The sequence below is a fragment of the Strigops habroptila genome, chromosome 7, assembly GCF_004027225.2.
Source record: "Strigops habroptila isolate Jane chromosome 7, bStrHab1.2.pri, whole genome shotgun sequence".
Taxonomy (NCBI): Eukaryota; Metazoa; Chordata; class Aves; order Psittaciformes; family Psittacidae; genus Strigops; species Strigops habroptila.
This window is the reverse complement of record NC_044283.2, coordinates 45,210,416-45,234,503: the sequence shown is the minus strand read 5'-3', so window position 1 is coordinate 45,234,503 and position 24,088 is coordinate 45,210,416. Positions and strand designations below refer to the sequence as shown.

Genomic DNA, 24,088 nt, shown 5'->3' with positions numbered 1-24,088 from the left:
AATCCCTTGATTTTCAAAACCACATTGAACATAGTTGATGAGAAGATCTTGCAGCTTATTAAGACATTACTTCACTACACAGAAGGTAAGAAGCGCATCTTTTCAATTGGGCCATTTCAACAAGCTAAGCATTTATGTAACTACTAAATCAAAATCTCACAAGGATGTATTAGGAAAACAATATTTTTATAGTATCGTTATTCAATGTGCTTAGGAAAAATAGAGATTTTTTTCTTACACTAACAAAACCCCAGTACATTGACAAGTTTTATAAATTAGACTTAATGTGCTCCTTCTCTGGTCATTAATATTACACAATAATGCTGTATTTTACACTTCAATAACTTTTTTGTGTATGTCATCTGGCAGTGCCAAGCTTCCAGTCCAAGGGTCTGAAAAAGGAGGTGGCACCAGAGCTCTGTCATGCTCCATGAAGAGTTTCTACTCCCAAGAAGAAGCAGGTCAGCTACACTGGCTGCTTTTGTCCCAGAAAATAAAGCATGCACAATTCTTCCCTTATTATAATTGCATCTGCCACACATCCAGTGCCCTGTGGAGTTTTTCCTCCCCCCCCCAAAAAAGCCATAATTGCTTTTGCCATGTAGCTTCAACTACAAAGTTGCTTGTGAAAACAAGTCTACTCACACCTACTCATCTACACATCTATCCAACCTCTACAGTCACAGCTGAGCATAAGCAACCATGAAAACCGCCATCATCCAGGCACAGAGAATAATACCCAGGCAAGCGGAAGGAATGAGAGTATTTTCAAGCAGTCAGGTTTCTTGCTGCCTATGAACGCAAGCCTCGTGGAAGTATGTGAGCCTTCTCAGAAGAAACTAAAGGCAGCTGTTAGATTTCTCATTCTCCTTTGAGCCCTAATTTCACAGGGAGGAGTCAGTATCCTGTTTTACAAATAAAAGAGGGTGGTTGGTTTCTTTTTCACAACAGGACCTGACCTGTTGGCTCTGGAGCTCCTCAGATGAAGGCAGCTGGACACATTACAGCTGCTCAGCTCCGGAAGAGAGTAATAAAATACTGCCCACAGTCATTCTGAAGGTATAAAATGTGTGGCTTTAAATTTGTTTTAGGACAGTAGTTGACAAACTGTATCTGTGAGATGCATAGGCAATGTACACAGCTGGGGTGGAATTCTTCTGCAGTAATTTGGGAAATTTGACAGTCACTGTCAACTAAAATAATCTCACAAGGTTTTTCAATTCCTGCTGAAAATCTTGCTACCAAAGAATTCAAGCTTTGATTCTTGAGTTAAAAATTCTTGGACTTAGACAGCAAAATCAAGCTGCCCTTCTTATATATATGCATCTAAAGACAAGCTGCAATGAACCAGAAAGTTCTTTCAAAGTAACTCTCTTCATAGTATCACAGAAATATAGAGAAAAAAAATCACAATAGCAAAAATTATAAAGTAGAAAACCTTAGAAAGGTTACTCACAATTATAAGAATTTACACTATAATACTAATGAAAATAATGCCATCGAGTTCCAGAAACAAATGGAAATCTAAGTAGCAGAGTGAAGCACGTTGAATTTTGCTCTTTTTCATGGCTAGTACCACTGTAGTCAATGACACTGCTTAGGTTGCTATACAAGTACACTATCAAAAGCTAGATCTAAATAAACAGGAACAGTATTATTATTATTACAGACATCAGAGAACAGAGAGTGATAAAATTAAAACTGGTCTTTCTGTTCATACTTACATGCTAGATAACTTTGTAATTACAGGTACTTAAATGTGTTGGTAAAGCCCTGGGTACTAGACATTTTCAAGGCCTGAAGACAGGACTAGACTGGAAGCGAGATTTCTCTTAGTCTAAGACTTTAGACATCATTGCCCAAGAAAGATAATCAACAGTTTTGACAGAAGACACTTAGCCTCTTTTAAAGTCAGACAGTACTAAGAGGGAAAATGAAGCATGACAGCACGAAGAATGACAGAAACCATCCCTGAATGCTTACTTTCATCCCCCTTTTATCAACTGAGGCTTTCAACTTCAGTGGACAAGGAATTCAGAAATAGGATGATCTATTAAACTCCACAACTACTGAACTATAAGTAAAGACTCATCATGGCCAGGAATGCAGGAGAAAATGTACCTTTTGATATAAAAGTATAACAACATTGACAGAGCTAGAGAAGTATGATGGTTAACAGACTACGCTTTGCTGTTCGGAAAAGTTTGCTGACACCTCATCAGTTCTCTGCAGGAATCACAGACTGACCACTATCTTGGGTAAGATTGAGACTTACCAACCACACTGCAGAAAGCGACAAAGAGGAAAAAAGGGTCTTTGGTTGCATGGTTGACTTAATTGACTTAATTAGAAAAAGAGAAACTCTGCCACACACCAAAAATACATGACAGGACTCAATGTTCTGCATTTGTCACATTGATGTTACTAAATACTCCTGACTGTTAAAGCATGAAAATGCAAATGTTGCTGACAAACGTAAAAGCTTCTTCAATAATCTACTGCCATTTGTATTATTAAAAGCACATTTTTCACATAAGCAAGTTTTTGAGCAGAAGACAGAACAAGTCACCATCACGGCTCATGCTGTGAAAAATTCTAAGATAATTCTATTGAGCTGATGAATATTATAATTACAATGCAAAAGTTTCACATGATCAATTACACAGAAACCCAATGTAACTAAAAATACAGAAGAAACAAGATTAGGTTTTGTAGTTTCTATAGAGGCCTGGGAGTGAAGAACTCTCCCTCCCATTCCAATTTAAGCACTAAATATTATCCCGCTCACTGCGCAGTAACACTAGCTTACCTGAAAACACAACTGCTGAAAAGCCTTGGTAACCTGGACACACTCCATGTTCTGTATTGCTGGGTTTAGAGGCCCAAAGCTTTCCAGGAATCTAGATATGGGTCAGAGCTGGACCCTGGCATAGGCAGGAGTGGGAAAGGTAACTAATAATTATTTTTAATTCCCTTTATTACAAAATCAGTGCTAGAGAGAAAAAAAAAAAAAAAAAATCAGTGTATCTTTTTGCACAATTCTTACGGAAAATATTGACATCTAAAATTCACCAAAAGATCTGTTTCAATTATCTGCTGGACTTCTAGAAGTTTTCTAGACACCACTTCTACTAAGATGTAAAAAAATCCTAACTCTTTGCTGTGCAGGCTCCCCACAGCCTGATATTTATAGTTAAAGAAGACTTTCCAATCAAATAATAAAGGTTGTGAATGGCAGAATACTTGACTACTTCTATGTGGTAGCAGGCTAAGTATAAGACATTGTCCTAGTGGACAAAAACCTGGGGATTTTAAATTAGACATGCACTTACCACATCTCAGTATCTTAAAAATACCTTTCAGACACAATCAGAATAGCTAAATAAAGACAAAAATACAACAAAGACGTCTACTACTAACTTATTAAACCCATCCATTTCTAATCACAGGGAAGAGCAGCATGAACCCTAGTTAAGCAGAGTTCACTAAAACAGAATCCTTATCAAAGCCTCAGTCTGCAAGACTTACAAATGCTTTAAATTACTGAAGGTTTTTCCTACATACAACTAACAAAATGCAGTGTTGTAATCAACAGACATTCAGGATACTATCTAAACTTACTGAGGTTTTAAGTACAATACACAGGTTTAAGTTTCCAATAATCCATTTTTCCTGCCCACAATGCATACTAACTGAAGAAAGACTAACGTATAACACCAGGGTCAGTGATACTCCACTAAATAGCAAGCAAAGGCAATGGGCACATTAAATGCTGAACAGGTGAAATTTCTAGGGAATGGGAATGAATACATCAATAATCTTTCCTGAGGAATTAAATCTGTTAGGCAATTAACTGCCTAAAGTGTTACACTACATTCCACTACAGTGAATGCAGCTGAGGCTTTCCCCTTTGTTAACACCTGCATGAAGCAATTAAGCTCCAAAGTAACTCATTACCATTCCCAGCAAGTACTCCTGCAGAAGCATTCCTGAAGACCTTCCCATTTTTATGCCATTTCTACAGCTTCACTGCAGACCCTTCCCAAGTATTCTCTGCTTTATATTTAACTCATTAATTGAAGATAATTAAGTTGGGCTTTCGATATCAAAGAGACCTCTGGGGGAAATAAATCAACGGCAGTGCCAGAGTGGGAGTAAAAACTAAGAAAATTGAAAATTCACGGTATCCTCTCCTTCCTGAAAGAGAACCTTGTCATAGTTCACAGGACTTTGCTTTCTCTTTCGACTTTCCTTTCTTATGTCTTATTTCTGCAAGATGAATTCCATGTTCTCTTTTTCTTATCATCAGTTCCCTGGGAAACATCCTGGTATGCTACAGCACCTCACCAGAATAATATTATGGTGATTAAGAACACCTTCAAGACTAGAAATATTTTCCAAGCACGCGTCTACATCTGTGATTGTGGAAAATATAGTCTGAATTGTGACTATTTTTAATAATCAGGAAAAGCCTTTGCTTATAGATATCACACACCTTCTTCCACAAAATGGGAAAAGGGAGCTTGATTTCTGCCTCAGGACCTGGATGAGTGAATTAATGGCTGAGCTATCAGACAAAAATGAGAGAACATTTACTTTGTTAATTTCTTTGTTTTCCTTGAAGAATAAAAAAAAATTGCTTTATTGCTAAAGAATGTCAATGTTTCATTCTGCCTGCAACACCTTGCTAATTTCATATTTAATTTGAAATAGGAAAAAGCAATAAAATAAATTTCAGATTCATTCTGACTGAAAGCCGGAATTAATTTTTCAGCTCAGACAAGGTAGGATAAGATCTAAAGTACTGAATCAGAACAAGTGTGATAAAAGAGCTAACAGAAGCCAAAGCTCTGCAGATGTGACCCAGAGAAGATATCAGGAACAGCCTAATCTCACTACTACTTATTCTGTGCTGTTAGTCTAAATGTCAAAACCATATTGATGATCCAAAAAATTCACCATTCCGACTGATGGTGCTAGAGTTACTGAAAATTGATAAATTACCGCAAAACACATAGACTGAAAAACAAATTAAAGATGGCTCTACCAAATTAATGTTTGTATTTTAAGTTTTTGAATAATTTATCACATAAAGATTATCCATATTATCAATGCTGTAGCTAGAAGAGATTAATAGCCTTACAGGTTACTAACTCGCTGAAGACATAATATCCTCCTGGAATTGTCACAAATACACACCATGTTCCCAATATCTAAATCTGTGTACTATATTACAGTTTGCAAGAAGGTCTACAATGACTGTACATATGAGGAGGACATGTACTATTCCAGCAAGCTGAATAATTCTAGAGGAGTTATATGCAAAAAAAGTATTCTTGAAGTTCACATTTTAAACAAGAGTAGCCAAATGACTAGAGCTCAACTTATGCTCCTCTATCTGATTAAATCCCATTTTCATTATCTTTCGAAGAAGTAACACTACCACTTTAGTTTTTTAAAGGATATGACAAGCATCTTGAATGGACAAATTACTGTATACTCAGTAAAAAGCACACAGATATCTAAAGAGAAGAAATTGTTCTAGATGCATATGGTATTGAATGGGGCTATCCGCTTAACATCTAGCTCTGGAAATGGACCTTTTTACAGCAAGAAACAAAAATAAGCCAGCCTGCCTATCACTTCATCAACATCTCCCTTCCTGCAGTTTGCAACGAAAAATAGGTACTACTTTAGAGGAAATCTCTTCCCTAAATGTGTTATTCTCCTTCACCCACTCTCTGCAGAATTTGTTTTTAGATTACAGTTTGTTCCACAATGGAAATTTGTATCAAACAGAAGTCTCATATACCTACAATCTTATATTATTGCATTATATATAAATGATCAGAACATGCTGAGCACACAAAGTGCCTGTAACTGTGACTCTCTCCAAAAGACGCTGCTGCAACCAACGCTCAGTCCCTGTCTCACAACTAGGAGGCTATTCCTGTAGATCAGCCTGGAGACCAGTATATTTAATGCTAATCATATGTAGCTTCACTTCATTACAAAACTATTTGCACAAATTCTTAACTTAGTAACACAACTGTTCTGTTTGTAACACAACTTTGACAGTGTTCAATTACATACAAAAGGAAAACTGACACATTGTTTTGCTCTGAAAGCTTAAGTGAATTTCTGGCACTTTGTAGAGCTCTACTTCAATCCTATCGACCATGCGAAACTTGCACAACATCCCCAAGCTAAAATGCTTTCTTTTTTGCTTTCAAGTATTTTAAGCACAGTAATCACAACACATTTGCAACACTGCTCACACAAACCTAAACACTCTGCAGGACTCTTTTAAGAGACAATTCATCACATTCCCCTTGGCTTCGATCATCTTTCTCTTCTGAATACCAAGTCATGATAAAGACAAAATACCTCTTTTTTCCTGGCCAATGGCAGCTTAATATTCCAGTTTCATCTCTGTCTCCATTAGTCTGCCTCCCTCTTATACCTTACAACTGTTTTTATCATCCATCAATACTTTAATGACTTGGGTATTCTTCTTTCCTCCCATTTGGTACATGCAACAGCAAAATTATCAACAAAAGTAGGCTGAATTACAGCCATCAAAGATCTCATACTTACGAAGTTCACAGATGCAAGAGGAATAGAACTGTGATGTTTATTCTCCTCAGTCACAGTTCCTATTTCTTGCTTTTTAGGGATGCATCTAATTTAATTCAATAAATATTACCTCTAAAAGGGGTTACAGGCATTCTAAATATTCAGAAGTCCTGAATTTTCTAGACCATTTTTTAAAATAGGATGAGGAATATGACAGATGACTATAAGCGTCCTGAGCTTCTCTGAAGGCTTCATTAACAATTCCACCCAAGAAAAGCAGTTTTAGTACTGCACAGTGAGAATATCCAGGAATCTTAATTGTAAATGACCCGTGAGCTTTGTCTGACATTTGGAAATTGTTTTATAAATGTTGTTTTTTCATTGAGTAACTCTCATACACACCATTTCCAGCCATACTGCTCCAACCAGACAGAATGGCTGGCCATTAAGAATAACTACTGCTTCACTGGGTGAGGCTGATTAAAGCCAGGAATGAGTTTTCTCCTGTCCACAAGGAGAAAGTGAAGGGAGCAGAGAATATCTAAGCAAGAAATATCTACTGAAAGCAGATAAAACACAAGCTTAAAATGACTTGAAAGAAGAGCCTTCACAGGGGGCAATCTCAGGAATTTTTAGAGAGGAGGAAGAAGACAGGTTCTTATTTAACTGGAGACACGTAAGATTCGCTGAGAACAAAATGTGAGAAAACCTTTGTTATGAAGAAGAGCCGGAAGGTGCAGAAGCCAAGATGAGCTGGATTGAATCCCAGCAGTCTCTTGAAAGATTTATGGTGTTTCCAGAAGCTACTTAGAGACCCCACAGAGGTTCAGATTCCAGGGGCTTAAAGAATGAATGGCCTAATGAAATAAATCCCTAACACATCAGCCAGCAAAATGTCCCACCAGAGGAGGAACTCTACTTGCAACCCCAGTTAACCTGTATGTTATGAGAAAAAACTCCAAAAAACCACAAAAACCCAGAATGAATTCACATGCAAACCTGTAAGCCAGGAGAAACAGAGATGGTTAGTCCTCAGAGCAAGAAGATGAGATTTTAACAGCTGTAAAGTGTTGAGCTAATGCTCAGAGGCTATGCTGTTCAGTGGATTTTTTTTTTCCCCTAGCATCACATGGAATAAAGCTGAATACCTGCTATAGACCTCCCTGGCCCCAGGGTTACACTTTAAGATAGACAGAGAGAATTATAATGCTATTGGAGAAGGAATATCACCAGGAATTGTTTCTTTATGAGGAGCTTTAACATTTCAGAGACTCGCCAATCAATGAAAGTAATAAAGCCATTAGACATGAATACTTCAGACCATATAATTATAACTTCAGTTTAAATTAAATGACCAATATGAATAAATAACAACAGCAAGGAATAAACAAAAAGGAACAAACAACAATTAATCTGCATCTCAATATTTTAAAGTGATAAATACATAATGTTCAAAATGAACAGTTAACAAAGACAAACAAAGAAAGGGGGTTGGATATGCCACAGACTTCTGGGGGGCTTCTGTTAATCATGATAAAAATATAGAGGTGTTCATGAACAGGAGAAAATAAGCAGAAACGTGCTTAAAAAAAACAAGTGCTAAGATGAGAAGGTAGCACACTGTTAAAATTGGAGTACCTTACTCACTTCTGCCATCGGTAATTATCGTGGCCATTGTAACTAGAGTAAGAGAAGAGTTCGGGAATGGAAGTTATGCACCTTACAGTTAAAACTCAAACAGCACTCAAACTGGGAGGAACCAACCTAGAACTATTAAAGAACTGACAAATAAAACTGCAAGCTTGCAGCCACAACCAGTCTAGATCTTAACAAAACCATCTCTCTTGAAAATATAAAATGAAGGGACTATATTTAGAAAAGGAGAACAACTGAATGTGGACACTACAATTCCAGTAGCCTGACATAAACAGATACAAAGTTTCACAGAATAAAGAGAAGATAGAAAAGAAGATAAAATGAAACATTTTGTGAAGTACCTCAGTATCCTTTCAATAATGGATTTTTCTAAACACAGGTCGATCTGGATTTAGTAAAGCAACCAATGGAAATCACTTTTCTTTACATTTTATTTAGTACAGACAACACAGCTATTAGGCAAAAAATCATATGGTAAGAAACCAGGTAAAGAAGAAATTAAAACAACATGCCTTGCAAAAGCTAAGTAACAAATGAGTTGGTTGTATCGATAGCCAGTTTGTTAAGTCTATTCATTAACCAGAAAAAAACATAAGCACCTCAATGAACATTCACCAGCTTTTGAAACTAAAAAGCACTGTCGATGTAGCAGATCAAGAGGATCTTTATATAGAAAAACTAGAAGACTATAGAATGACAAAATATGAAATTACATACAAATAAATTAATATTTTTTCTGTAATCTGGGAATGTATTTCTTGGAAACTGAAGAGGATTGAAAAAAAAAACCAAACATGGATGACTATGAGTCAAAGTTATCCAGCCTAAAATGAAGACAAATGCAAACTGATTTAAGTGAGATATCACCAGCTAAGTATTAACATTCCTGTGCAAACAACTTGTCAGTTCCCGTTTGGAAAGTTCTGAGCACAGATGATGGGGCAGAGCAGTCCAGTGGTCCAGCTAGAGCCAGAGACTGATGAAAACACCTGCCTGCCCATGTGTTTCAGAAGATGGAGTGGTTCTGCTCTGCTTCCTGGAAACGTGGAGTTTGCAAGGGGAGGTGCAGTCACTGGGAGCCCTTGGGGATGGCAAGTACTGAGATTTGTATTTGATAATCCCCAGCAATGTTTCTAACTTTCATCTACATTTCCTAGGAAAAATAACCACAGTTTAGTGCATGTCCATGGGCCTAAACCATGGTTTCCATTATGAGCAATTAATAAGAATAATGCCATAACAAAAAATTGAAGTCTTAAAAAGCACACTGTAAGTTGCCTCCAAAAAGATACAATAGGCATCAAAAATCTTCCAGGAAACACAAATGCTTTTCAACATGGCATTTCAACAACAGTTTTAGAAACTGCAGGGTAAGTTGTGTCCCATGACCACAGGATTCTCCAAATGTAACACATATCCTGGTCTAACTCCCAAATATTGGCTTGGGTCCTCCCCTCAGACAAACACTTCTGAAAATTAAAAGCAGTCAACCTTTCAAAAAGTGTGTTTCAACTGTCAGGTCTTTTCCCACTCCTCAGATTACAGGCACAAATGGAGATTAAAATGAAACAAAAAAAAAAAAAAAGAAAGAAAGTAATTCTTGATTAGTTCCACGAAATACAAACCTTACTTCTTTAACTATTATTACAAACCTAAGAGATTTTGGGTTTTTTCAATGGAAAGAGAACACAAAAGCAGCCTGTATCAGAGCAAAATCATTGTAAGGCTGCAGCACCGCTAAAATTCTTGCTAAAGACATCAACTTCAAAGACAGCTAAAAAAAAGAAAAGAAGAAACAAATTCCAGAATATGGAGTTTTGCTTTAATAGTAACAAAAGGAAGCAAATAAACAAGAGAGGCCAAATATATGATGGTTTGCCTTTCATTTTTAAAGCCAGAGTGAAATGCTCTCTCTTAGATCCTTTAAAAAGTATACAAACATAAATCCAAAAAAAAAAAGAGCTTTCTAAGTTGTGACTTTATTTTCAAATTAAACTTTTGGGGAAAATAATGACTATACTATTACTAGTGATGGCAACACATATTATTTTACAATATGTTACATTAAAAAGTTCTGTGCTCTGGGAAAGCGGGTCACATTTGTATTTGAGTTTATTTCATCCCCTTGCTCCTACAGCATCATGCATACAGTGACTTCTCATCCCCTCAGAAACCCACACACATTAAATTAGTTGGGATTTTCAAAATCCAGAGAACCTGAAAAACCCCCAAAAAACAAGTCATGGCTGATTTCATTGCAGCTTATGTTTCTAAGCTCTTTGTATGCTTCTGCAACAAAATCTTTTCAGAAAAAGACCTTCTCAGTTCCCCACTGCCTCACAACTTGTGCAGCCATCAACTGGTGTGATACTGTTGTATTAGTACTCCTACGGATCTACACAAAGCAGAAAGAGGCAGGAATTACCAGGTTTGATCATTTCTAAAATCCAGCATTACCGAATCTTGTGTTCCATGCTAAGCAGCCAATCTTCAATTTAAGAAACTTTTGTCCCTTCCTTATTTTGCACCCGGAGTCAGAGACTGGATCCTGATGGGGCTCCAAACACCGACTGACCCTTGTTAGTAAGGGTGCTAAAGACCTACCCCACAGCCAACACTAGAGTAACTACAAGGGTGAGCACAGCATGCCCCTAGAAATCTGAAGTCCTCTCAGTGATTTCATTTCTGAAAGCACTGTAAAATCAAATTCCAGTCGATGTCTTCATGAGCAAGAGTACACACACAAAACACTCAAAACAGGAACCAATCTACTGAAAACTGAGCAAGCACTGAGATGACACATTCAGGTTACTGCTCCCCTTTCCCCCAATGTCACTGCAAATTTTAAGGTTTAAATTCTGTGTTGACACATTCTTGAGAATGTTTCTAAGATTTTCTAATAGTACACAAAAAAACCCTATCTATAGAGCATGCACTTGTGATACAACATACAGCATAAGCATTAACAAAGGGATAATACTTGTCTCAAAGAGCTTAGTCGCCTCCATTCCACAGCATCTTAAGACAACTGAAAATCTTTCCAGAACAATGGTCATGTTCTATTGAGTCCATGCCCACATAAGTGCATATCACTCCTACACAAATCTTATTAAGCATCATAGTGATGAAAGTATCAAACTGAAATGTATCCACAAAAATAGCTAATTAATAAAAATGTTGGGATTTCTTATGGAATCAAACTGGGTAAATGTCCAAGGCAATAGCCTATCAAAAGAATAATAATGTATCCCTAAGTAAAAATAATCAGTTGCCTATGCATCTATGGAGAATGTTTAATATCTAACCCCATTTGTGCACAGAAGCAGAGATAAAGATATCAATATAACTGTGACTGACAACAGCCTAAGAGAAAACATAGTTTCATACAAACAATCGGTCTATTATCAATGCAGCCACAACACAGAAGGATACCTGGGAGAAAAGGCTTTGGTAAATCACTACTCTGCTATGTCTGGACATAAGTTCAGAATTCAAAGCACCTACAAAACATAGTAGGAAAAACTGAATGCGTAGTATAAAATTGTATTTATCAGTGGTTTACACATTTGAAAACAAAAGGTCAAGTAGAAGGTAATGTACCAGAGGCTGACTGCAGCAATTTCTAGCAATTCCTCTGACTGGTAAGACACATTGGCTCCTTGGACACTGCATTAAACCATATGTATTTGTTTATAACTGTTAAAAAATCGGGGCATACACAAGTTGTTTGTCTCACATATGTTTAGTCAGACATTAGTTAAAAAACTGCCCTTCCTGTTACCCCTTTCCCAGTACCAGATGTAGGCACAAGCTAGTGGAAGTGGAGCAGACATAAGCATGACAACCTAATTCTCTGCATGAGGGAGGTAGCTGGGGACAGGGAGGGGGAAGGACAGACAAAAACACTTTACACAAGGTCAGTGCAGGGGACTGAGACATCTGTCAAGGCTGGAAGTTAGTACATTTGCTTTTATTACAGCAAATATTGTTGGTACTGCAACAGTTTTATGCTTAAAGCAGTGCAGCCCATGAGCACAAGTAAATAGGCATGACAGTATCCCGATTTTTACTTTAAGTCATATCCAGCAGGAAATGGAGCTAGTAAAGTCTGGCACAAATGTAATGCTTGTTTTCGTTCAGTGCAAAGTAGAGGAAGAGACAGAACCTAGAGCTGCCTCGTTAATGCCGTGCTTTTGGTTACAGAACGAAAACACATTTCTAAAAAAAGCACTATTTCAAAGTCTATAGATTTGACCAATGGAAGTGAACAAGTAAGGAAGTAAGGAAACAGGCACGAAAAGAGGTTGCAACAAAAGCATTGTCCCTTAAACCGTGTGTGGCTAACTCTCACTGTCAGATGAGTGAGGCTTTGGGTTGTACTGCCAAGTTTACCCATGCAAAAGAAGCCTAGTTAAAACTTTCTTTACACTACTTGATTTAAATGGGACTAAGTGAGGAATAGGAACTGACTTCACACACAGCACAATTTCATCAGTAATCATCCTACTTTGGTACATAGTTCCTGCATCTACCCTGAAAACCATAACCAAGTAATTATCAAGAGGACTTGGCAGAGATTTTGCATCCAAGCATGGCCGGCCAGCCAGCACACGGATCTTTACAAACATCCCCTCTGCATTAGAGTGCATTAGCATTTACTGTAAATGCTGACAGTTACTACATTTGGCCATGTATGTGATAGAATAGAACTGTTTAATCTGCTGCACATTTATATATATATACAATTATATATATAAACTTATACAGGACAGCAGTTCAGTACAAAAACACAACTTCTGTTGCAATGCTAAATATACCACTGCTGGACACGTTCTCCAGGCATGACGTAAATCCTTGGCAATTCAACATTCACCAGAGAAGAATGATTTCACCTAAGTGCCAATGAAAAGCTCCTGATTTTGTACAGCTTCTTACAGAGGAGTCTCAAAGAGCTTAGAACTGATTGAATGAACTGTGATTTGTAAGTAGTATTTTAAAAATCTATTACTTCTCCTAAAAGAAATGCCTTTTTACACAGATTAGTAAACTTTCTTCACAGACCAGGATACTATTTTCTATCAATTCTATAAAATGTGAACTTTCTTCTACTGTATCACCTTTGTAAACAAAGCTCTCTGACTCGGTTCTAAATCAAATTCATGCATTTTAAAAGAGAAATGAAGAGTGTGTAAATCACTGATGGTTTTTCAGCATGCAATTAGAAGTTTGTTTTAAAGAATGAATTGAGCAGCAAAGTAAAATAAAAAGGCTCATTCCGCAGCATATCAATCTGTTTGCACAGTAGGCTGGAACTTAAAAGATTCCTAACTCATCTGTTTCCCAATGCTTTAAAGCCTTCCAGGAAAGACTAAGTCTTCTGCTGACCTAACAATTTATGAAAATCTATACATATGATAAACTGACATTAATATTTGATAAATGAACAGACAGGCCATACCCAGCCATTTACAGCTTATAACACACTTGAGCAAATTGCTAATAAGACAAGTGCTGAAGTCAGCTCTTTTTATATAAAGGTGACCACCAGCAAAACCACTGCAATTCTGAATTGGAATGCCTTCCATATAAAAAAGTAATTCACAATCATTACTCTAGAAGGTCAGTGGCTATAAATGAATACTTGCTGGACACATAACTGAATTCGTTATGCTGCATAAAATTCTACAAACTTAGCAGCCAAAGGTATTCAAGGACTCTGTTTGCCACTAGTCTTTTAGCTAATATTTTAATACAGAGATCTCTGTGATATAAATAAAGCACATGATTATGGCTGTTTAATATCATTACTCCTCTTCCACTACTCCGAAGCTACGGATACATCTGATTTCCCTAACAACAATACCTTTATCATGAATGTCTCTTTTCTCATCATGGCTACAGATCAAAGTATACAGAGAATTTCAGACTTGGTCACGCACAAGCCTTTAAACTTTCCCTCTTCCCAGACCCAGCTTGCTGACATCAATTAAAAGACTTCCCTGAGAACTGGGGAAAAAGGTCATTTTCTGCAGTAATTTTAAAAATGTTTTTGTTCTCAAACTTTCACATAATTTTTAATTCTCAAATAAAAGCCAAATGTTTCCATGTCAATGTTTTTGATGTTTCCATGTTTCATATGTTCTCCAAGTGGTGGGTTTAGTTAGCAAACAGCTGTACATTCAGTATATGGATGCAGGGGAATTACCTCCAGAGATTTGGGTTTTCTCCAGGTGTTGAATACTGAAAATTTAACACTTGCCACGTTTTAGAGTAACTACAAACTAAGAGCAGCAAAAGGCTTCCACCTCCCATTTCTCACATCCTTGCATTTTCAGGATCAGTTTTTTACATCTACAAGCATCCATTTGGTGTTGGATGCTGGCACTGAAAGGACTGCGTCAAGGCACAGACTCTCATTCTTAGAAACATTTCAATTATTAAATGGAGGGGGTTTCCTATTGCTAAAAACCTAGAAGGGCACCATAATTAGAACTCTTAAGCAAAAGAATATGTAGAAATCCTATTCATTTAAAGTTACTTAAAAATAATGATTAAAATAGTATATTTCGTTTTCTGATTTTTTCAATTTTTCCCCCTCCATGCAATCAGCAACTACTGCACAGATTCAAAGAGACTTTTATATATCTCTGAGCCCAGACCATCCATACTTCCAAAACTACATATTAACAGATTGCAAAAAGTTGTGCATAGCCATAAGAAGTCATTTTATAGCCACAAAGCTATTATAATCTACTTAGAATCCACTGAATGGCTTCTGGAGTGGAAAGGGAAATTTGTTGTGAATTTAGAAAGAAATAATTGTTACAAAATCATATACCTAACAGATAAATGATGACGTTAACTGCTTTCAGACTCAGTAAAATAATAACATGAATTGGATGAACAAATAAATAGTTTTGCATTATAGGTTAAGTGATAAATTTCTTCACTGTAACTGTAGCTCAGTCTGGTGTTTCATCTTCCAGTTGACAATTGCATTAGTTTTAAAACACAGTAGCATTCTAAGTCGACAAACAAAATGTGTCTTTTCTGCAGCTGACTTCTTTAAATCAGATGCAGTGGCCATTAGACCTGGAAATGTCAAGCCAACAGAGGAATGCATGGCTTGATCTCTTCTGGCTTCTTTTTGTCTTAATTCTAACTAGCATGAGTTGGATTTTATAGCTTTTTATAACTTACGTGAACCTAGTTTGCTGGCTTCATTTCTGATTTCAGAAATTGCAGTGTGGACTAAATGATCCAGAACCATAACCATCCGAGAAAGGACTGTCCTTTTAGCTCCTTGCTTCAACTTTCAGGGAGAGAAAAGGAAGAAAAATGCAATCCGCAGCCAATGCTGCTACTTGCTCAGCAGCTCAATGACAAATTACAGCCTCTGAGTCTCCATCCCTCACAGCAGGGACATCAGTATCAGCAGTACCCTCCATCCCTTTTTATCCTCTTAGTTTTCTTTTTAATTCTGCAGAAAGCAGAGACAAATGAGGAGAATACGCATGTTAAAATGTCTGATTTAGCACACTCATGCTGTAAGTACCTCTTGGAAATGTGTATTTCAGGTAAGAATGAACAACTTCTCTCAAATATGCTAAGCACTTAAAAAGTCCTCAGAACCCATGCATCCTTCTTACATATATTATACCTTTAAATATTACCTTCTAAACCCCCATAGGTTTATTATTCCATGATTTCTGATATACCTAGATTAGCTTTAAGAGCTTTAAACAAAATCTTTCTTTGCTTCCACTGCATTTACAAACCCCTCACAATCTCAGCATCAGAAAGTCTGTTATTTTTAAATAAAAGGAACTGAGGAGCTCTAAACAGTGAGTTAAAACAGCCTCCTTAATGGATCAGAAAAGTGCAAGTTATCATAACAGTGCATATGGGTCTTTATCATTTGATAGATAACATGGGCTTTTTCACTTCTTCTGCTCTGTCAGATGACACTAAAGCAAATAAACATGTATTTTCTAATAAACCATAAAATAAATTTAGGAAAAAACCTACAGACATGACTGTCACTAATTCATGACAGTTAACATTCTCTTCCAAGGCGCAGTTACAGGTACATAAGTTGTCATAGTTTTCATAAGAACGCATGTGCAGGATGAAGTGAACGACATCTATGCCACAGAGTATCTTACACGCTACAGCATACGCTGGCAGTGAGAGCAAGTTTAACCTACCAGCCCCAGACAGATACAGGAGTACTATGCTGTATTACACAAAATAGACACCTTCATTAATTTAAAAATCTGAGTTCAGCTGAGAGCTGCCTCAGTCACCAAATCTCTTTCTAACTATGAACTCTGCACAGCCCAATAAGGGATAAAAACTCTTTTATGCAGGATTCCCTGGAGGATATGAAACAGAATGGGGTTTCACCCCATCAAGGTGAAACGTACCACACAAGGAGAACTGGTGCCAACCTGATGTGCTGAATTATTTCTCTTTATGTCAAGTTTCAGCCTGCTCCATGGCAGGGGTTGAGGGGTGGGGGAGGAGGATAGAAAGACAATATATTGCTGCTTCAGCTAGAAGACTGAAAATCCTGACAAACCTGGCAACTCAGTACTATAATTTGAAGACATATTGTACAGTGAATATTAAGAAGCACTGCTACCACCAAAAAAAGTTTGAAAATAAGATTTGTAATTAGAATTCAAGCTATGTTAGCAAGGCAGGTCTACAGAGAAGCTTTATTCCTTAATTCATTCATAGGATTAAGGGAATGGCTCAGAAGAGAGACAATCTGTCACACTCCTCACTCTTAGGTCACAGAGGTGCAATCATCACAGAGGTATAAATCATCAGATGTGCTAAATGCACCTGGATTTTCAAAGCTGACAGCAAAGAGTGCAGAAATAGGACATAACCATCACCATGGATCAACAGCCCACACGCACTTGTAATCATGTTGGTCCTTGAGAATTGGGTGAAAGGTGTAGTAAGAAAAACAGGAGAAAGCCAAAGGTGCTCTCACACATTCCTCCATCTTATCACCTTTCTAGGTCATGCTGAAGATCTTAAGGAAATAGATTCATATTATGGTGAAAGTTCATTATAACAATTGAATAAGGAATGTCATCCACAAGACCAGTGACCACTCAAAAACAACATACAGTACCTCTTACATGAAGAAACAGGATGTTGATATATCTGCAAAAATCAAAGCATTACTAAAACATCTGCTAACATCGCATCACACACAGTGCTTCTGTTGCTTCCACTTTAGTGGAATTGCCTTGGTCTACAATTTCTTCCAAGAGTGCTCACCTTTTCCTCCCTGTGCCTGTATCTTTTTTTGGTTTGCTGCTTTTTAATCCTCCCACTAGTAAAGCTTAAATTTTAAGAAAGGTGTGTCTATAACAACCGGTAATAAACTAGAAATTTATTATCCAAAAATGGACAAAAACATGAAAAAAGCTGTCAGTGTCTTCAAAAATCTGCTTACGCGTTTCACTGCATACTTTTGCCCTAGTTTCCAATGTTCAATAACCCACTACTTTCCCATTGATTTTCCCTTTTCTTCATTTAGACTTTCTCCCATTTACCTGCTCAGATTTCTGATCTCCACCTGCGTTATTTTCCCCACCAATGCAATTATTACACTGCCACATTTCTTCCTTATATTAGCTGATGCAAACAAATCCCACTGATTTTTCAGGATGCAAATTCTCCCTTACTGGTCGATCTGCACTGGAAGGGAGGAGAGCTTTTGTCAACACAGAAAAGCCCGTGCATATGCCTGGAATAAAGCAGTATTTCCAGAACTGCTGAAAACTATGTCTCCTAAGTGCACAGTTAATGCTTCTCATGAGTGAATTCCTACAGACCAGGAGAAACTGGCAAAAGACAGACAAATGCAAGTTGGCCCACTTCACAAATCTACCCCACATTATGGACTAGATTTATGGAGGAGGGGAAGATAAACTAAATAATAATCACAGCAGGAGTAAAAGATTTACCAGAAGGAAAGAAATCTATTATAAACATGCAGTCAAGAACATGAGTGGATAAACTTTGGCTAGGCAGAGCTACAGCAAAGCACTAGGGCAGAAAGCTCGAGACGCCACCTACAGAGCAATGGTTTGTCACCAGCTGGTCCCCTAGCAAAGGTTATTCGTGAACAAGACCTCAGTGATGCACTACTGCAAGAGCACCTCTGCTTACAGAGGGGAAAGACTGGAAGCTTTAGAAGACATCCAGTTACTATGATTGTGATCCAAACACTAAACAGAGCACAAATGTTTATCACAAATGTGTGATAACAACCTCCGTCCTCTTCTGCCGCCCTCTGGGTTGTAGAGCAGAGGAAGCTAAGAGACACGAGTAGCCTCCTTTGGTGTCTTGGTGCATTTCCAGTTCTCCAGGAGCAACAGTAACACAGTCCGTGGTTACCCCCTCTCCATGCTAGCTTTTAAGTTCAAGAGCCCAGTTAGAGACATGACTCATATTACAGACCCTGAAAATTACTTGGCCAGACCAAAACCTATTTTCTTCATTCTTATCACTAGCTGAAGCTCCTGAAGCCACTTAAATGAAGCCACCTGCTTCATGATAGCTTTTCTTGCTCACAGTGAGAGCGATCAACCATTGGAATAATCTCCCCAGGGAAGTGGAGATTATCCAGGTGGATTCCCCAACACTGGACGCTTAAATTCAGCTGGGCAGCATGCTGGGATACCTAGTTTAGGTCATGCTTTGCCTAGAAAGGTTGGACCAGGTGATCCTCAAGGTCCCTTCCAACCTGGTATTCTATGATTCGATTATATGTTTAAAGCTTAAAAGCTGGGTTTGTTTAAAGCTTAGGCCTACTCTACCATGCAGTATAAAACTTGGACATCACTATGATGGTCCAGGATTAACCTGCAAGTAGAAACACCAGCTTCCTTCCCTGGCAGTCCATGCGATGCTCATCTGCTCTTTGTCTACACACATCTCCAGTGTCCCATTTTTGTTCACCTTTGGCTTTAATTCATTCAGCCACCAGGACCTAACTACGTCTTTCTGCTCTCTAAACAGGATTACAGCAGCACAGTGACACTTTCAAAATCCAGTACACCATGGATGGTATCCATAGTACATGACACCCTTAACCTGCTAGAAAATCCACATTATTAGTGTATCAAAACCCACAAGAAAAAAAATGTAAAGCCACAATCATGGTTTATTTTCTTTAAAATGCTCCAGGAATCCTTCAGGGTGCTTCCATCTGGTTAAATCAAAAGCAAAAGAAATCACTATTCACCAATCCCAGCCATGCTCCAGGCTGTGGCAGTGCACCCCCATGGCTTCCATCCTGCTGCATTTCAGCACCACGGACATTCACGCCTGCACCCATGTTCACACCCACAACACCCTGATCTAAAACAAACCAAGTTGGCCATCCAGAGATAAAGACAGAATGAATTTTCTTCAAAAGTACTGAGAAAACACACTGCAGCTCTCCCAATGTCTCTTTAAACACACTTTCCCCCCAAATCCATGTAAGTTTCTGCACAAACTCTGAAAGACTGGTACCTCCACCTAGGATCAACTGCTGTGAATTTGCTACTGGTGGAAAAGACTTTGCTCAGTTTACAGGTAGATATTCCAAAATGCCCTCACAACGTAAAAGCGACAGGGCTGTCTGGCAACTTCTGGCCCTGCAAAGCCTCCATTCAACCACACCTGCAAAGAATAAAGGGCTTATTTTAATGTACAAGTAGAATGACTTTTCTATTAATCAGTTTCTGTTAAGGTGGAGTGAATTGATTCTCCTCATTAATATGAAGTTCTTCACTGTGCAGGTGGTGAGACACTGGCACAGGGTGCTCAGAGAAGTTATGGATGCCTGGCAGTGCTCAAGGCCAGGTTGGATGGGGCTTCAAGCAATCCGGTCTAGTGGAAGGTGCAGGGGGGTTGGAACCAGATGATCTTTAAGGTCGCTTCCAACTCTAACCGTTCTATGATTCTATGATTAGCAGAAAGCTCTGGAAATATCGCGAAGTCCCAGAAGCACCTAAAATTAAGGAAAAAGAAATCCCAACCAAACAAAAAAACCCACTCAGGTCCCTCTGCGTTACAGTGCCTGGCTTCTGCTCCCTGCTTCCATGTGGATCACACTCACCCTCAGAGATGGGTCTTACTGGTTTTGCTCCAAGAAACATTTCACGTCCTCGAAACCTGAGGAGCAGGGGAGTTTAACTCTCTGGGAGAGCCAACGCTGGAGTGTCTCTGAAGACCCGAGCTTCTATGCCCATTACCCGTTCTATAGGTTTCCCAGGATAAGGAACACGCTTCTAGTGTCACTCCCGGAGGTTATAACCCCGTGAACGCAGCAACTGCGCGCACCGACTGCGCTCACCGACTGCGCTCACCGACCGCGCGGGGCGCCGGTGGCGCGCGCGAAGGCTCGGTGCCACCGGCGCGCACCGCACCGCGCCACCATGCCGGGCCCGGGGCGGAGCTCACCTGGAGGAGGCAGCGGCCGGGCACGGCGTGCTCGGGCAGCCGCCCGCGGTAGACCTGGCGCTCGAAGCGCGGCTCGTTGTCGTTGGCGTCCTCGACGCGGACGCTGAGGCGGCAGGCGGCGGCGCGCGGCGGGCGCCCGCCGTCCCGCGCCACCACGCGCAGCTCCAGCGCCGCCTGCCGCTCCCGGTCCAGGCGGGCGCGCGTGCTGACGGCGCCGGTCCGCGCGTCGATGCGCAGCAAGGCCAGCGCGGCCGGGTCCCCCTCCAGCGCGTACCGCACCTCCGCGTTGGGCGAGCCCGGCTCGTCCGCGTCCGAGGCGCTCAGGCGCAGCACGGCGGTGCCGGGGGATGCGGCCTCGGAGACGGTGGCGAGGTAGTGGGGCTGCGGGAAGGCGGGCGCCTCATCGTTGAGGTCGGCGACCCGCAGCAGCAGCGGCTCCTCGGCGGAGAGCGGCGGCGCGCCGCTGTCCGTGGCCACCAGCCGCAGCTCGTATAGGTCGCGGCTCTCGCGGTCCAGCGGCCCCGCCACGCAGAGGAAGAAGATGCCGACGCCCGACGGCCGCAGCGCGAAGGCGCCGTCGCCGCCCAGCAGTGCCAGCGCGGTGCCGCCGCCGCCCTCTTCCTCACCCTCCTCGTCCGCGTCTGAGACGGAGATGCGCGCTACATAGTCTCCGGGGCGCGCCCCCTCGGAGACCCGCGGGCCGCCGCTCTCGGTGAGGTAGAGCAGACGGATGGCGGGGCGGTTATCGTTCACGTCCAGCACGGACACGGAGACGAGCGCGCTGGAGACCTCGGGCTGGGCGCCGCCGTCCCGTGCTTCCAGGACCAGACGGTGTAGTGCCCGTTCCTCGCGGTCCAGCGGGCGACGGAGGCGCAGCACGCCGCTGCGCTCTTCCACCGCGAAGTAGCCGTCGGGGTCGCTCTGCCGGCGGTTGATGGAGTAGCGCACCTCACCGTTGGCGCCCAGGTCGGGGTCGGTGGCCTGCAGGCGGCAGACGGAGGTGCCCGGCGGCGCGTCCTCCCGCAGCCGCGCCCGGTACTCGCTGCGGCTGAAGGCGGGCGCATTGTCATTCTCGTCCAGCACTCGCACTGACACCCGCAGGCGGCCGCGGCGCCGCGGGCTGCCGCCGTCCCACGCCTCCACCACCAGCCGGTGCGCGTCCGCCTGCTCGCGGTCCAGCCGCCGTAGCAGCACTAGCTCCAGCGGCTCCGGCCGCCCGTAGCGCAGCTGGAAGAGCGGCGGCTCCCCCGCCGCGCCGCCCTCTTCCAGCAGCGCGTAGCCCTGCGTACTGAAGCGGCCGGCGTCGGGGTCGCGGGCGGCCGGGAGGCGGAAGGCGGTGCCGGGGGGGCTGAGCTCGGAGATGTTGAGCTGCAGGTAGTCCCGCGGGAAGCGCGGCGGGTGGTCGTTCACGTCGGTGACCGCAATCTCCACCTGCACCACCTCGCCGCGCAGGGTAGCCGCCGCGAAGCTGTAGCGCGCCCGCCGCTCCCGATCCAGCCGCCGCGCCGTGCGGATAACGCCCGTCTCCGGCTGGACGTGGAAGTCCGCTAGCACCGCCGACTCGCCGCTCCCTTCCGACAATAAGAACCCCCCCGGCGGTCCCGCGCCTGGCGGCAGCCCCGCGCGGATGTCCCCCACCAGCGTCTCGGCCGGCAGCCCCTCGTCCACCGCCAGGCTGAGGTTGTACACCGGCGCCGCGCCACCGCCCGCCGCGCACAGCCACAGCGGCATCAGCAGCACCAGCGCCCCCCCCGTCGGGGGACCGCTGCCCCGGCACCTGCCGCTCCGCTGCCGCCGCTCCATGCGTCGCCGCTCCATGCCCCGCCGCTAAACCGGCATCGCGGGCAGCCCGCTCCGCGCCACCACCGGGCAGGTGGCTTCGCCCCGCCGCCGCGGGAGAAAATCCTGCACGCCGCCGCCGCCGGTGCCGGGTAGGACAAGCCTGTGCGAGGGGGCGGGGAGGGCGGCTCCCAGCGCTACCGCCCCGCACAGCCCCCGCCCCGCCGGGCCCCGCCGCCCCCCGCAGCGCTGCCGGGACATAGCCCGTCCCGCCCTTTCCCCGCGCCCGGTGCTGGCGACCCCACGCGTGGACGTGTCGCGCAGGGTTTGGATGTCGCGGCGCTGCTCCAGGGCCGCCCTGAGCTCGGAGGGGTCTTCGCCGATATTGATCCCTCGGGGAATCAGCTGCTGAGGGTGGGAGAGCAGTGGCCTGCGCAGGTGGCATGCCTCATGAAGAAGGAGACTTTAAATGGGACAGAAATGTGCGACGATAAACGGAGTTGCCCAATTGAGCAAGGAATTTTCTCACCTTAATAATCTGGTCCTCATTTTCCATGTAAAGGCTTGCTTGCTGTCCTAGCACTAGGTCAGTAAATAGTGCTCGGCACGGCAGGGAAGCATTTACTATAAATAAGCTTTAAGTAGAAAGTTTCATCAGCTTCAGCGAGACCAGAATTTCTTTCCTTTTTCACTATTTCTGACTCCCTTCTGACTATATTTAACTGGGAATGATCTGAGGATGAATTATTATTTCTTCAGTGGCAGTGAGAATATACAGCATCATATAAATGGTAAGTACCAACCATCCATCTTTCCATGAAAGCTAAGTACAATACTTCAGCATTTACCAGTCTCTTGCTGTTCCCACTGGTCCTTCACCAAACTTAATTTCACCTTTATGGCAAAAGTCTGGCAGTTCATCATAGAAAAGTAAATTCATCCTAGGACAGACAAGGAAAATCAGGGCAAAGACAATAATGTAGCAGGAGAAGTTGCTATAGTTCAGTCCTCTCCTACAAAGGGGCACTAGGGAGGGCAGCTGGTTTGCTGTTTGCCATTTTTCAAGTCATGGAAGATCTACCCAAGTCCCACTGCCAGAGCACTGGTTCCCTGAGGAGGGGACCAAGCCACTGTAACAGTCTTTGATGTATCCACATAGGGAGAAGTGTTTTTTCCAACACTGTTGGGACCTAACAATTCCACATATCCAAGTAAGAGGGAGAATTGGATTCTGAAGTAAATCAGGAAGTCTTAGCGCGCGTGTGTGTCTGCTCGCACAGGAGAGGAGACACTCAAGATCGTATCCACTGCATCTGACTTGCCTCCCTTACAAGAGAGACAGGGCTGAGCAAAAGATAGGTTTTGTCAAATCTTCTTAGGCGCATTCTGAGAAAGTCTCTGTATATTTATATACTACGATAATTACAAGCATAGAAGCAAGAAGGAAACGCTGAGGCCCTTGCCAGTTTCATTCATATTCATTGAGAAAACACATGGATCCTCCCCAAGTCACAGATGTTCAGCATGAAAATGCCTGAATTCCATTGAATCACAGCAAGTTTGGAAAAACAGCCATGTCCCATGCAGCCCATGCAGTCAC

The 24,088-nt window shown here is 42.1% G+C and overlaps 1 protein-coding gene across 1 annotated transcript in view; it reads right to left on the bottom strand.

Moving 5' to 3' along the window:
- DCHS2 (dachsous cadherin-related 2) overlaps positions 1–22,527 on the bottom strand; it is a 113,768-nt gene extending 91,241 nt beyond the window's left edge. The window contains exon 1 of the mRNA XM_030491362.1: positions 20,710–22,527. Within this exon, the coding sequence (XP_030347222.1) occupies positions 20,710–22,527 (1,818 nt within the window). The remainder of the gene's footprint in view (positions 1–20,709) is intronic.
- Between the last annotated feature and the right edge of the window lie 1,561 nt (positions 22,528–24,088).